The following is a 14,874-nucleotide window of genomic DNA, read 5'->3' as shown; positions in this document are numbered from 1 at the left end:
TCCAGCCTGGGCAAAAGAGCAAGATCCTGTGTCAAAAAATTAAAAGTACAGTGAGGATTACCTGCTGTCTTCATGGTCTCCCTTCTGAGCTAAGTGGATATCACATTCCAGGAGTCACAAGCAGCCATCTGTCTGCTCATTTGTAAGACCAGCAGTTGAGGTTGTGGCTTAGAACTCTTGACTGGTGCAGGCAATACATATTAGATAATGATCAGCCAATCATTTTGACCCTCTTTCCTAAGGAGTTTTGAGTGGAAAATATACTCAGAGAGGGAAATTGAATCTGAAGCAATAGAAAGATTAGGTAAAGAGAAGAGCAGACACAGACAGCAGTAGAAATAAATGAGAGGTGCACTCTAAAAGGGCCAGAAGACCTGGTTTCTTTTTTTTTTTTTTTTTTTCTTCTTTTTTTGAGACGGTTTCGCTCTCGTCACCCAGTCTGGAATGCAATGGTGCGATCTTGGCTCACTGCAACCTTTGCCTCTTGGGGTCAAGTGATTGTCCTACCTCAGCCTCCTGAATAGCTGGGATTACAGGCATGCACCACCACGCCCAGCTAATTTTTGTATTTTTAGTAGAGACGGGGGTTTCACCATGTTGGCCAGGATAATCTCAATCTCTTGACCTTATGAACCCCCTACCTTGACCTCCCAAAGTGCTAGGATTACAGGCATGAGCCACTTTGCCTGGCCCAGAACACTTGGTTTCTGAACGGCTGTTAGGTCCTAGAGCTGTGCTTGAGTCTTTGTGGCAATGAAAAGTAGAGCCATTCTCCATGGGGGTGGACTGTGTGGCTATTGAGATGTTTCCTGTGTTCACCTGTTCTGAGCCTGTCTTTTCATTCAGTCATCATCACCTGAGGTAATAAAAGCACAACTCCATCCTTGTACCCACAAGAGCTTGGCTAGTACAGACAATGTGGTAGCCACACAAATGGAAGTCAGTTTCAACCACAAAGATAGGTGCTGCGTCATCTCATAGATAACATCATTAACAACAACAACAAACAGGAGAGTGAGAAAGAAAAACTGTTTAGAGTTGCTTAGTGGAATTAGGAAACTAATAGGCAAAATTGCCTCCCAAACAAACTGTATATTATTTTGAGATTGTAACATAGTATAATGATTATTGCTTTGATGAATCCAGAAACTTAAGTGAATGGTAACAGGTAGTTTTGTTTCCATTCATTATTAACAAAATCAGTGGTAAATAGGTTAAATGAATTTACCTGAAAAGCTGATATAATTGTGTTAACCTTCACTAGAGTCTAAAATCTCACAACCACCTGCCCCATTGACTTGCAATTCTTCTGTATCCCTAAATATTTCTTGTAATGTGGAACCTATTTCTGTTACTTCAGTGGAGATAGAAATAAAACAATATGTATCCTCAACAAAACTTTTGCTAAAATTGAAGATACGTATCCAATCCTATTCATTCATAGCTCACTGGTCTTTGTATGACCAGCCCGTGGATGCGTGGTTACTTTTACCAGGAGTTGGCACCTGGAGTCACAAGCAGATGACTTACCAGGGGCGCTGATTGCTAGTCAACAGAATTTTCACGAGGGTCTCAGAGGCATGTGTCTTAAAGGACGGTAAACTGAAGCATCAAGAATGGGCCTTGGCTGCTTTTGTCAACCAAGAACAAGAATAAGGCAGTAAATCCTACTTTATTTAGGTTATTCCTTTTGTTGTATTTTTCGAAAATAATCATTTGTCAAACACTTAGATGTGGCAGGCACTATTCTAATGTTTTTACTGAATTATTTAATCCTGTTAGATGTGTATGCTACAGATGAGGAGACATACAAGGAGAGGTTAAGTGACATGCCTAATATAGCAAGTGAAGAAATGGTAGGTTGGGAGTCAGGCTAGGCACTTTGGCTGCAGAGCCTGCACTTTACTTGTCCTGGTGTATTACCTCCCACAGGGAAGAGCCTCTCTGTTCTGCTGCCTCTTCAACCCTGAGCAAGCCTCTAAGGTTCCCAAGTCAGTTTTCTCAGTTTTATTTTTTTAGATTTTTGTTTTTCTTTTTTTTGTAGAGACAGAATTTTGCCATGTTGCCCAGGCTAGTCTTGAACTGAGCTCAAGTGACCCACCTGCTACAGCCTCCCAAAGTGCTGGAATTATAGGCGGGAGCCACCGTGCCTGGACAGTACTAACTGGGCCTGACCCTGCTTAGCTTTTGAGATCAGATGAGATCAGGCGCATTCAGGGTAGTATGACGGTAGACCCTCAATTTTAAATGATATCTTTTTTGTTTTTTTTTTTTTGAGACAGGGTCTGGCTCTGTTGCTCTGGATGGAGTGCAGTGGTACTTTCTTGGCTCACTGTAACCCCTGCCTCCCGGGCTCAAACCATCCTCCCACCTTAGCCTCTCGAGTAGTTGGGACTACAGGCCTGCTCCACCACGCCTGGCTAATTTTGCATATTTTTTATAGAGATGGGGTTTTGCCATGTTGCTCAGACTGGTCTCAAACTCCTGAGCTCAAGCATTCCACCTGCCTCAGCCTCTCGAAGTGCTAGGATTATAGGTGTGAGCCACCGCACCTAGCCCAACATCACTTTTCTTAACCTTAGGTTATTTCAAGGGTCAGATGTGATCTTGTAAGTGAAAACATTTTAGAAACTTTATGATATAAATATGAGCTATTATGATTCACTGGCACAACCCTAAACTGATTTAGTTTTCTTGAAACAGATTCAGGCTCCTTGTGTAAATATGTTAGGCTATATTATTTGGAACAGTAGGAGAGTCCCTGTGCTGATGTCAGGTGTTTCTTTGACTAGCTGCACATGGAAATCATTTGATATAAATGGTATGGGCTTTGGGATGTTTAAAAGTTCTCCAGGTTGATCCTTTCGTAGTTCATAAGCCTGTTGATTGGATTTTCATGCTCATGTGTGAGATGTTCCTCCCTCAGCCTTGTTAATGTGTTGGCGTGTTACTCATCTGATGTGAAAGAGATAGATTTTTCAAAGTTCTCCAGGTAATTCTAATAGAGCACCAAGGTTGAGAACCACTGCTTTAGAAATAGGTGGTTAACTTTGTAAAATGCCAACTGTGTTTTGCATGTGCTTTAAAAAAATTTTTTTTATTATAACCATGTACTTTTAAATTGTGTGTTTTTCTTGGGGGGGGTCTCTCTCTCTCTGTCTCTGTCTCTGTGTGTGTGTGAGTGTGTGTGTGTGTGTGTCTTACTCCTATTTTCTTTCCTAAGAGATTATACCAAATATTTGCTAGATTTTATTGATACTTTAAGGCATACTCAATGCATAAAAGCAGTATAATTGTGAAAAGTGTGAAAATTTCATGTATAATTTCAAGTGTTTTACATCTCAGTTGTTTTCTAAAGAATGATTATGTAATATATTTTTGATCATTTAGTAACTCACATATGTATTGTTTTTCAGATTCCCAGAAAATCTAAGCTGGCAGTTCATAGGAACATCAGAGATGATGAAGGCTTCATTATCAGGCATTTTGCGGGGGCAGTGTGCTATGAAACAGTGAGTATAACTTTTACAGGGAGAAAACCATTTCATGTTGAAGCTGCACTGTACAGTATGATAGATTCTAGTCACATGTGGTTGATTATTTAGTTTTTCACATGTGGTTATTTAAGTAAAATTACAAATTCAGTTCCTCAGTACACTAGCCACACTTCAGGTGCCCAGCATCCACACTGACTAGTGGTGACTGCATTGGACAGCGCAGATATAGAACATTTCTGTCATGACAGAAAGATCCTTTGGACAGAGCTATGTTAAGTGATGTTATCACAAGATGGACAGAAACATTCCTGTTTGATTTATTTTTCAGACCCAGTTTGTGGAGAAAAATAATGATGCTTTACATATGTCTCTTGAATCCTTAATATGTGAATCCAGAGATAAGTTTATACGGGAATTATTTGAATCATCCACAAATAACAACAAAGATACTAAACAAAAAGCAGGAAAACTTAGCTTCATCAGCGTGGGAAACAAGTTTAAGGTATTTAGGTTATTTGTTTATTTTTTTTACTACATTTAAAATGAAATTATTGTTTTATATTTTAAAGTGGATAATGTAGATCACTGTCAGAAATCTCACAGTGAAGTTCAAGAGCAGACCCTGCATTGTTGATATTTGTATGTAAAATATCATAATGTAGGCCTAGCAATTGAACATACAGAAATGCTTGTAATTTTCTGAATGTGTTCATTCTTGGTTCTTAACATATCTGATTGCTTCTCCTAATGTTCTTGCTTCTGCATACTGTCTGGTTGACCTTCAAACCTTCTCTTTCCCATGTGTTTTCTGTTTCCTTCCTCATTCAGCAGTTTTGTTTTAGCTGGAGTAGTCCAGCTCGGGATGGCTAGAGAGGACTAGTTGAGTTGAGAGAGGAAAGCAGGCACAGCCAGGGGCTTCAGGTAAATGATCGCCTTCATGGACTCCTATTTATAAAGTGGCTGCCATGTTAAAAAGAGCCCATCTCAAGTTAATGATTCAGTTTGTAATTCATTTTCAATGTGTTTCTCTCACAGTGGCATTTTGGGTGTGCATATTACACTAAAATTTGATTAAAGCTTTTAATAATTTCTGTTAAAGATAAGCACTTAGGTGTGGCAAACTCTTCTAATTGCTTATTTAACATGGAAGAATATTTCATTTGTTTTATTAATTTTGGATCAGGAATTTATTCTTTAAGATCTGACAAGGAATAGCACAGGATTTGTCTTAGAAACACTACTAATTGGTTCTAGTTGTTGAGTATTTAGTGTAGAAAAATTAATGTTAAAATGTGTGATGTTATGAGTTTAATGAATGACTAATATGTAGAACAAAAATATATATGAGAATTAATTTATTATATATTTCCACAAAGTATTATTGTTATATTTATAATAAAACTCTACATTTGCTTTTCACTATATGTACTTTAAATATTTAAAATAATGTAATTAGGAAAAAGATTTAAGTGTCAGAATGTTATGGTGCTGATAGTATAAGCCTCCCCAAATTTGTTTTGGGTTGAAATGGACTCTAAATAACTAAATTGATAAAATATTTATAAGAGCTAGGTTTTCTTTTAAAGCTTAAACATGAATATAGGGAAAACCTCATAATACATTTTTAGGTAACTGAATAAAAAGCCTTGAATTTTGTTATAAGTTATATTCATTAATTACGAGTTCCTGATTCTCTCAATGAACAATCTTTTTCTTATTTGAATATTCTATTTCTGAATCGACATTTGATAGGTTGGTTTAAAAATAGTATATTTGCCTATAAGAAACGGATGTCACTCACTATTTTCCTACTCTAGTATTATTGTAGTATTGCTGATAAGAACATACTTGAAATTTTAGACAATATAAATAAATTCTTACAGTTTTTCTTTGTATTACATAATCTTTTAGGTTGAGCCTTGAAACTTCTTATAATTGCTTATATTTAATACACTTTTTTTACATTAAGCCTCTGAAAGTTATAGCTGAATACTAATAATAAAATATTTCACATTTTCCTCCGAGATACCTTGAAATAAAATAGTAATAGATTCTTAATTTTAAATATAGTAGAATAGCTCATTAAATTAAAATCGAAGTATATAAGGCAGTAAACACAAAACAGGCTATCGTTTACAGCAGTACTTCAGTTATCTAGCATCACTGGAAACTGGAAATTTTCTACTGGGAAGTGCCTTTTTCAGGTTATTGAAACATAAACGCTTTACTGTCAGTGTTTTAGAAAAAGTCATCCTTTTTTATGGAAACAATTCTATTATACGAATATTGGTATGTTTTCTAATAAAAATAAAATACAAATAAAGCATGAGTTGCCTGAGGCTTTTTACTCTTAAGCTTTATGGTCCTTGACTGTTCTTTGATAGTTGACGTTCTTCCCTCTCTTCTCAGCTGCTAAAGTTTATTTTGATGCTGATTTTATCTCCCTTTTTTTTTTTTTTTTTTTTTTTTGGGAGAATACTGTGCTTAGTCTGTGGATGAAGGAGTCTGGACTTTGTGACAGTTGCTTTCTTTACAAATTAGTCACTTTAATACTTCTCAGGCATGGTGGTTCAGATTGATTAAGGTTGTCAAAACTCTGTCAACCAGATAAGTGAGATACAACTGTATTACTGTAATTCAATGACAAATCCATTCCATTTTAATAACTTAAGCCTCTCAGTATATGTGATGTATACTGTAATAGTATCACTCATAGGAGAATGAAATTTGGTGTCAGGCCGATGTTGGAATCATGTTTGCCATTATTAGCTCCGTAATCTCAGGCAAGTTATTTATTTCCTTGAATCTCGATGTTTTCACCTGTAAAATGAGATCCTTAATTAGGATTGTCGTGTTCTATCCTTAAGTAGATTAAACATAGTAACGCCTGTGAAAAGCTTTGAGCGGTACCTGACTTATAGATGACATTCGGTAAACTATACTTACTATTAATTATAGCTATGATGAATATAATATATTAGTTTAAAAAATAACATATTAGTTTGTCTTTTGTAAGTAGTATAATAAATATCTCAGTATAAAATCCAGATAGAAAAATTTTACATTATTAACTTATTTTGCAGAGTAGTAAGGCAAATAAATGATTTTAATACACTGCACCATACCACATTATAATCGATGTTATAAAAACAAGAAAGCGTAGTAACTTGTAATGTTCATTGTCAATTTTTTTTGAGAAAATTGTCCAAGCGTTTAAAAATAACTGAAATGTAAAATGTTTTAAAACATTAAAAAGGATATCTGTAGCTAGGCAGGACAATTTTGTTTACGCTAAGTGTTCCATAAAACAATCCTAATATATACTTTTAGTGTATATTTTAAACATGTCTTCATTCTTAATGTGTGTGACACAAACTTCAGTTTGCCACATTCAAATACTGTGCTATTGATCTCTTATTAAATGCATCCTCAGTATTTTCATTTACTTCCTTCATTGCCTGTACATTTTTTCCTCATTCATCCCATCTGCAAATATGAGTGTATGTTTTTAAATATTGCTAATTTTCAGTCTTTTAATTATACAACTTCTGTATAAGTTATTGTCCTTGCTTTACATTAGTCATTTTGCATGATACTGTCTGTTAAAGAATTTGTGTACCAGGTGGTTGTTAAACTGAAATGTGTTGATTTTGGATGTTATTGCATGTTATTTTATCCCAATACTGGAAAGCTAATATTAACTCGTGACACTGTGTACTTTGGCTTTTTGAAATAATAAACTGATTTCCTTTCTTTCACAGACACAGTTAAATTTGCTTCTGGATAAACTTCGAAGTACTGTGAGTACGGTTAAAAAAACAGGTTTTTTTTTATTGGTCATCTAAAACTATTAATAGTAATTATGCAAGTAGGCATAGTAACCCTGTACTAATTAAAAATACATTTTAAACTTTATTACCTTATTTAAAAAAATTAGTTTTAAAAATGGTTATTGTTTTGATTAGGTTTTTCTGAAGAAATGTCATATATGTGAAATCAGATTATTTTATAAATATATGGAATTCTTGACTGTTTGAAAATTAAGATCATCTTACAGTTTCAGGAAGGTGAAAATAAGTAGTAATTGTGGAGAAGAATTTTTTTTTTAGAATTAAAGATTAGGCATGAAATTCAATCTCATTTTATTACTCTTACAGTAACATTCTCCAGACATGGCAATGTTGATGTGGAAAAAATGGACAAAATATTTTTGCGCCCCGCTATAGAGGCAACATTTATTAGAAGCCTGTTTTTTAACTATACATTTTAGTAATTCACCCCATTTTCTAAAATGAGAAAAACATCATAGACAGAAATTTCATATGTGGTTTATATAAATGAAGCATAATTCTAAAGTAAGACTTATTTTTTACAGAAATCCACAGAACTTGAAATTTTGTTTTTGTGTTTGAGACAAAGTCTCAATTCTCTCGCCCAGGCTGGAGTGCAGTGGTGTAATCACAACTCACTGCAGCCTCCACCTCTCAGGTTCAAGTGGTCCTCCCACCTCAGCCTCCCAAGTAGCTGGGACTATGGACATATACCACCGGTCCTGGCTCATTTTTGTATTTTTTGTAGATATGAGGTTTCGCTATGTTTGCCAGGCTGGTCTTGAACCCCTGGACTCAAGTGATCTGCCTGACTTGACCTCCCAAAGTGCTGGCATTTCAGGCATGAGCCACGGCACCTGGTTAGAACTTGCATATGCTTTTTCAAATAGTCGTTTTGAATAGCCATTTATTATATCAGTATTATTGTTGCTTAACTTACTGTCAGATTTATTTTTGGAACCATTAAAAATCTTTTTAATATCTTCTTTGGCTGCAAATATCTATCTCTTAAGGCCATGTATCTTTAAAATCCAAGACTGATGAAGAGAGTATTTTATTTTTATTTCTTAGATAGAGTGCTGCTCTAAAATTATGAGATTACTTTGTGATTTATAGAAAAAAAGGATTTCTAAAACGTGTTCTAAAAGTGTTTGTGGGCTGGGTGCCATGGCTTACATTTATAATCCCCAGCACTTTGGGAAGTCTGAGGCGGGTGGATCACTTGAGGTCAGGAGTTTGAGACCAGCCTGGCCAATATGGTGAAACCTCGTCTCTGCTAAAAAATACAAAAATTAGCTGGGCATGGTGGGGCACATTTGTAATCCTAGCTACTTAGGAGGCTGAGGCAGAAGAATCACTTGAACCCAGGAGGCGGAGGTTGCAGTGAGCCAAGATCGCGCCAGTGCACTCCAACCTGGATGACAGAACAAGACTCGCTCTCAAAAATAAAAATAAAAAAATTAAATAAATAAATAAATGTGTTTGTAGGGGGCATCATTGTTGAAATAGTTCTTCTGTTTTGCAGGGTAGCTACTTTGAAGAGAAACAGTTATTTGGATGTCTAATTATTTCAGTAGTCAACAGTACATTTCATTGTATACCTAATCAGTATTCTTTTTACCTCATTCAGCATAATATGATACTGATTCCAAATGAATGCCTTTAAGCTTTTAAAAATATTGTTTAACAAAATGTTAAAATGTACAACAGTGCGACTTAGAGACCTACTGTGTATTTTTGAAATAGAATGATTGAAAATATTGTTTCGTTTTCTTTTACACATTGGCTTAAATCTTAAGGGGCATAATTTTATTTACTCCTTTTGTCATAGGGAAATTTTCTTATAGAAATATGGCATACATAAATACATTTAAATATAGAAAAGATCACATGTACGTCATCCTGCAAGTTGTATTGTTTAAATATGTTAAACAATTAAATGTGTTAAACTTTACAGTGAAAGACTTTTCATTTTACAGTTTTTAACATTCAAATCTAAAATGTAACATTTTTGTAACATTAATAATGCAAAAAGTCATTGTAAACTTTAAATCAGAAAAAGTATGCTTATAAAATTTTGAGTTATTATATATGTATTTTTGAGATGGAGTCTCACTCTGTCACCCAGGCTAAAGTGCAGTGGTGTGATGTCAGCTCACTGCAACCTCCACCTCCCAGGTTCAAGCATTTCTCCTACCTAAGCCTCCCAGGTAGCTGGGATTACGGGCGCCCACCACCACGCCTGGCTAATTTTTGTATTTTTAATAGAGATGGGGTTTCACCATGTTGGCCAGGCTGGTCTTGAATTCCTGACCTCAGGTGATCTGCTCATCTCAGCCTCCCAAAATGCTGGATTACAAGCATGAGCCATTGCGCCCAGCCTTGAGTTCTTTAGTAATTACTTTTACAGGTTCATATGTTAATGTTACTATGCTTTGAAAGTTGCAGGTATTAATAGAAACAGAAAAATAAGGATGCTATATGTATTGTAACAAAAAGTACCTCTGTTTTCCTAGGGAGCGAGCTTCATTCGTTGCATCAAACCTAACTTAAAGATGACAAGTCACCACTTTGAAGGTGCTCAAATTCTGTCTCAGCTTCAGTGTTCAGGTATTTTCATAATCTCTGTCACTGTGTGTTAGTAGTTGTAGCTCAAATACAATTTAATAGGTTGGATATTTTCAAATGATTCACCATTATCTTGATTATTTTACAGTGCAATAAAATTTTCATCTGTTTTCTTTAATTATAAGAAAAGTATAGAGCCACATGTGGGTGGCCTACACCCTTAGTCCCAGCTACTTGGGTGGCTGAGGCAAGAGGACTGTTTCAGCCTGAGTTCAAGGCCAGCCTGGGCAACATAGCAAGATCTGTTTTAGAAAAGAAAAGAAAAGCATGGATGGCAAATTATTTGAGCAATATTGAGATATTGTATATTGTGAAATAAACAATTTCACATTAAACATTTATGAAAACTCTCTAACAGCAAAACTGGATCTTCCTTAAGTAGGCAGCTTTCTCAATCCAGCAGTAGTTGATTTCTCATTCCACACATGACGGTCAGAAGGTAGGTTTTGTTGTCCTTTCTTCCCAGTCCACCACTTACTTAAAAAAAAAAAAAAGAAAACACAATTCCCTCTGTGTCTGTGACACTTCATGCCTTTGCTTAAACTATCACTTCCTACCCCTTACCCTGCCGTGTCTGACCTTGCTCAGGCACCAGGCTTGCCCTGTTTGTTTTATGTCATGCCCATCCTCCCTCCTCACCAACACTACCCCTAATTTTTCCCAAGGTATCAGCCTTCTTTCTTCTTTACCTTTTGGTCCAGCTCAGCTTCCTGATACTTCTTACACTTTCTTCTTCTCTGACTCCTTATTTTGCTGCTTTGAGAGGTAGATTTACTATGAAGCTAAGGTTACTTAAGCTTCAGGGTCCTTCATTTAAATAAACCCCTTCCAAAGCCCTGCATGTAATTTTCTGCTTCCCTAAAGGCCTCTCCCCAGCTGTATAAGCTTCAGCCCCCGCCTCACAAATCTGGATCTACTCTTGACCTTTCTCACAAAACCATAGCTATTGATGAATCTAATTCTGTTTTTTCTTCTTATCTGCATAGGGTTGATAGACAAGACAGGATGGCATCAGTTAAATTCATCATCACTGATCTTTAAAGGGCTCTCAAACCTGTCCTGCCAAGTTTTCCTGGTCAGCATGTTCTGTTTCTCATCAGAGATTAGTCAGACCCATCCTGCTTTCCTCAGATCTCTGCGCGTCTGCTAGCAGATGGGCTTACCTCCTTCACTAAATATCCTAAAGCTTCTCTTGTCTGCCACCAAGCACTTCTGCCTACCACTTTACCGTCCCTCCTGTTAAGAAAGTAGGGGTTGCCTCTCTTCCTGGTTGAGGCTTATAGTTCCTTGAAAGCCATCTCTTCCTACTTTTTCATGAATCTTCAGCATTGTTTATGTTTGTCATACTATTCCCTTTCAGATGGATCTTTCCCATTACCATTTAAACATGCTGAAATCTCATCTCTGAGCCACATTCCCTTACAGCTACCTCCTCCTCCTTACTGTTTTTCTTTTCTCTCCAAGAATAGGTTATTCTCGCTTTTTCAGCTTCATGCGTTCCACTTACTCTTTAACCCCGGGATAATTTAGCTCCCACCTTGATGAGGTCACCAGTGATTGCCTTGTTCTGAAGCAAATGTCCCTTTTGCAGTCCTTATTTTAGTGGACTTCATAGCCACATTTGACTCTTTCTTGGTTCCTGACATGGCCTATGCCCATGCTTTTCTTTTGAATTCTCTGACCATTCTTGATTCCCCTGCAGGCCCATTTTCTTCTACCTGGATATTTGTTATCATCTTTTAGGATTTAAGTTAGACCTGTTTTTCTTCTCATTCTATGTCAGTACTGTCCAGAAGACCTTTACATAATGATGGAAATATTCCATATCTGTCAATTTAGTAGCCATGAGACACATTTGACTCCCAAGTACTTGAAATGTGGCTAGGAATGAGTTAGTTACTAAATTTTAAATTTTGTTTAGTTTTAATTTTTTTTTGGTTGGGAGGGGCAGGGTTTACTCTGTTACCCAAGCCGGAGTGCAGTGACACAATTATGGCTCACTGCAGCCTCAACCTCCTGGGCTCAAGTGATCTTCCTGCTTCAGCCTCTCAAGTAGCTGGAACTAGAGGCATTGTGCCACCATGTCCAGCTAATTAAAAAAATTTTTTTTTGTAGGGACAGGATCTCACTATGTTGCCCAGGCTGGTTTCAAGCTCCTGGGCTCAAGTGATCTTCCTCCCTCAGCCTCCCAAAGCGATGGGATTATAGGTGTGAGCCACCATGCCTGGCCTTAATTTTGATTTTAAAAGATTTAAATTTAAGTAGTCATGTGGCTAGTGACTGCCAAGTTGAACAGCACAGATGTATATTCCCTTAGGTAGGCTCCCCAATCATGCTGATGTAACCTCCTAAACAGTGAGTCCTGATAGTCTCTAATCCAAGCTGTCACCATCTCTTACCTGGATTTTTGCTGTAGCTTCCTAAGTATTCTCCTATCTCTTCATTCTGTTTTTCACATACATCCAGAATTATCACTCCACAACTCATCTCTAATCATCATGTCCTTTTATTGCTTAAAATGCTCTGATGGCTTCAGATTAGTATTAGGGTGAAGACGTCCGATAGAGCCTGGCCCTTGTGTCCCTAGCTTCATTTCTTTCCACTCTCTCTCTCTCTCCCCTCTGTCCTCAAATCACCCTGACTTTCATTTTAGTTCCCTAAATGCTGCATATTTCCTCCCAGCACAGGGCCTGTGCACATGCTGCCTCCTTTGTTTGGGATGTTCTTGCCACGCCGTTTCCTTTATCTTTCACATCTCAGTTGTGTCATCACTTCCTATGAGAGCTTTTCTTGATATTCCTGACTTGGAGGGGAGCCTGAGTTTGGGGTGCTGAGCTCAAGAGCCTTTATTTCACAGTTGTAGTTACAAATTTTGTAACTACTTGTATAATTATTTATTTTTCCCCTCCTTTAATCCATAAGCCCCATGAGGGCAGGAACTGCATCTGTTTTGGCTTACACATACATTTCTACTTCCCTGGCATATACTAGACTCAGTATATATTTGTTGAATGGAATGAACAGTGTAGAAAATATGAAGATTTATTTGTGACTAATTCTAACAAATACTGGAAAATTAAGTAATTCATGTCTCTTGTGTTCTTCCATAAAGTAGAGATGTGTTTTTGTAATATTTTCTTCAAGTCGATTTTTTTTCCCATTTGGATTCCTCTTTATTTCCTAAGTGAACACCTAGTGTCCTGGCAAGTTGCACCTGTTTAGGTTTAGCTGTATATGCTATTAGATTAGCGGAGAGAGAGTGGGCTACTGATGAATCCTTTAGCTAGGATTCCTCTTTCAATAAGCAGTATATTTCAACATCTTAAGACATGTTGGCACTTTAACAGATAATATCAATTCATTATACTTTAATTTTTTTTAAGTACCAATAATAGATATTGTAATAGTAATAATGATATAGAATTTGTTCCACTCATGTAGCTAGGTGATGAGAATATGCAAAAATTATCAATAAGTTGTAGAAATAAAAATATTTATTAAGCTTTCTAAAATAAAGATATTTAAGATTTGGATTGTATTTTAACTTTCCATTTTCATTTTAAAGAGAATTAATAAATTTAAGGCACCTTTTACTAAAATTACTATTACTTTTTTTTTTTTTTTTTGAGACAGAGTCTCTGTCACCCGGGCTGGAGTGCAGTGGTACAGTCTTGGCTCACTGCAACCTCTGCCACCCAAGTTCAAGTGATTCTCCTGCCTCAGCCTCCTGAGTAGGTGGGATTACAGGCGCCCACCACCACGCATGACTAGTTCTTGTATTTTTAGCAGAAACTGAGTTTCACCATGTTGGCCAGGCTGGTGTCGAACTCCTGACCTCGAGTGATCTGTCCGCCTCGGCCTCCTGAGGTGCTGGGATTGCAGGCATGAACCACCATGCCCGGCCTAAAATTACTATCTTCTGATTGGCAAACACCAGGGCAAAGTAGGGGAGGTTGAGAGAAGTCAAGTTTCCTCCTTCTGTAACCTTGGGGCTGTGCTGCCTGTCTTGTAGCAAAGAGGGGTGCCAGCTCTGCACCAAGAAGCCACTCACCAAACTCCAAGAGTAAAAGCCAGTTCATGGAAACGTTTAGAAGGCAGAGTATTCGCCTTAGTGGTTAAAAAAAAATTAAGCTTCAAAACATCTTAAGAGTAAACTAGTTTCAAGTGCTGAGAAAGCAGTTGTAGGCTTGGTAATTTGTTAAGCACCATGAAATTCTTAATGAACTGTGAGCCAGTTTATAGTTTGTGGCTACAGGGCAAGCCAGGAGACTTAGATGCGTACATTTCCAAAGGTACTTGTTTATTTGATACAAATGGCTAAAAACTGTGATGATACTAACCAAACTTTACTTTTCTTTCTCCAGGCAAAGCCTAGAGCTAAATCTAGTTTTGGAGATTTTTTTTTTTTTCCCATAGGAATGATTTCTTATATGTGTTTCATTAATTAATATTGAAAATTCACAGTAACAAATTAAATAGTACAGAATAATATAAGTAACAAAAAAGCTCAGCTCTTAGGGGTGACCACTTAACTCTACATCTGGGATATATTTTTTTACACTGGTTAGATTAAGCTCTGCTCTATTCTTTTAAATCAATATTTCACATCCCATCATATGGTTGTAACATAATCAATTGATATTTTAGTTTTTTTCTGATTTTTTTTCTGTTGCCAACAATGACCCAGAGGACATCTGGACATTGTCCACATGCATATCTTTGCCCACAAGTGTGAAAAATCATAGAATAGATTTACTGAGCCAAAGGGATATTTCCAAATTGCCATCCAAAATTGTTACACTGGCTTACTTTGCTACTAAGAATGCGTCTAGCTCTGAGTACTAATTGATATCTTATAACTTTGCCAGTCAAATGGGTTAAAATTCAATCTGACTGCCTGGAAAGGCCATCTTTCCTGT

General features: G+C 36.7%; 1 protein-coding gene and 1 non-coding gene across 12 annotated transcripts in view; both read left to right on the top strand.

Annotated features, from left to right (window-relative positions):
* Positions 1-14,874, top strand: part of MYO6 (myosin VI) — a 165,700-nt gene that overhangs the window by 116,163 nt on the left and 34,663 nt on the right. For all 11 annotated transcript variants that reach the window (XM_065543812.2, XM_065543811.2, XM_074037612.1 and 8 more), the window contains 4 exons: positions 3,417-3,512; positions 3,826-3,999; positions 7,259-7,297; positions 9,844-9,937. In XM_065543812.2, coding sequence (XP_065399884.1) covers positions 3,417-3,512; positions 3,826-3,999; positions 7,259-7,297; positions 9,844-9,937 — 403 coding nt within the window. The remainder of the gene's footprint in view (positions 1-3,416; positions 3,513-3,825; positions 4,000-7,258; positions 7,298-9,843; positions 9,938-14,874) is intronic.
* LOC123573263 (small nucleolar RNA U13) lies at positions 2,859-2,961 on the top strand. The gene has a single exon (XR_006697990.2). It is a non-coding gene; the product is annotated as a small nucleolar RNA U13 (small nucleolar RNA).

The sequence above is a fragment of the Macaca fascicularis genome, chromosome 4 (assembly GCF_037993035.2).
Source record: "Macaca fascicularis isolate 582-1 chromosome 4, T2T-MFA8v1.1".
Classification (NCBI taxonomy): domain Eukaryota; kingdom Metazoa; phylum Chordata; class Mammalia; order Primates; family Cercopithecidae; genus Macaca; species Macaca fascicularis.
Note: the sequence above shows the minus strand (reverse complement) of the source record. Positions and strands in the feature narration are given on the sequence as shown.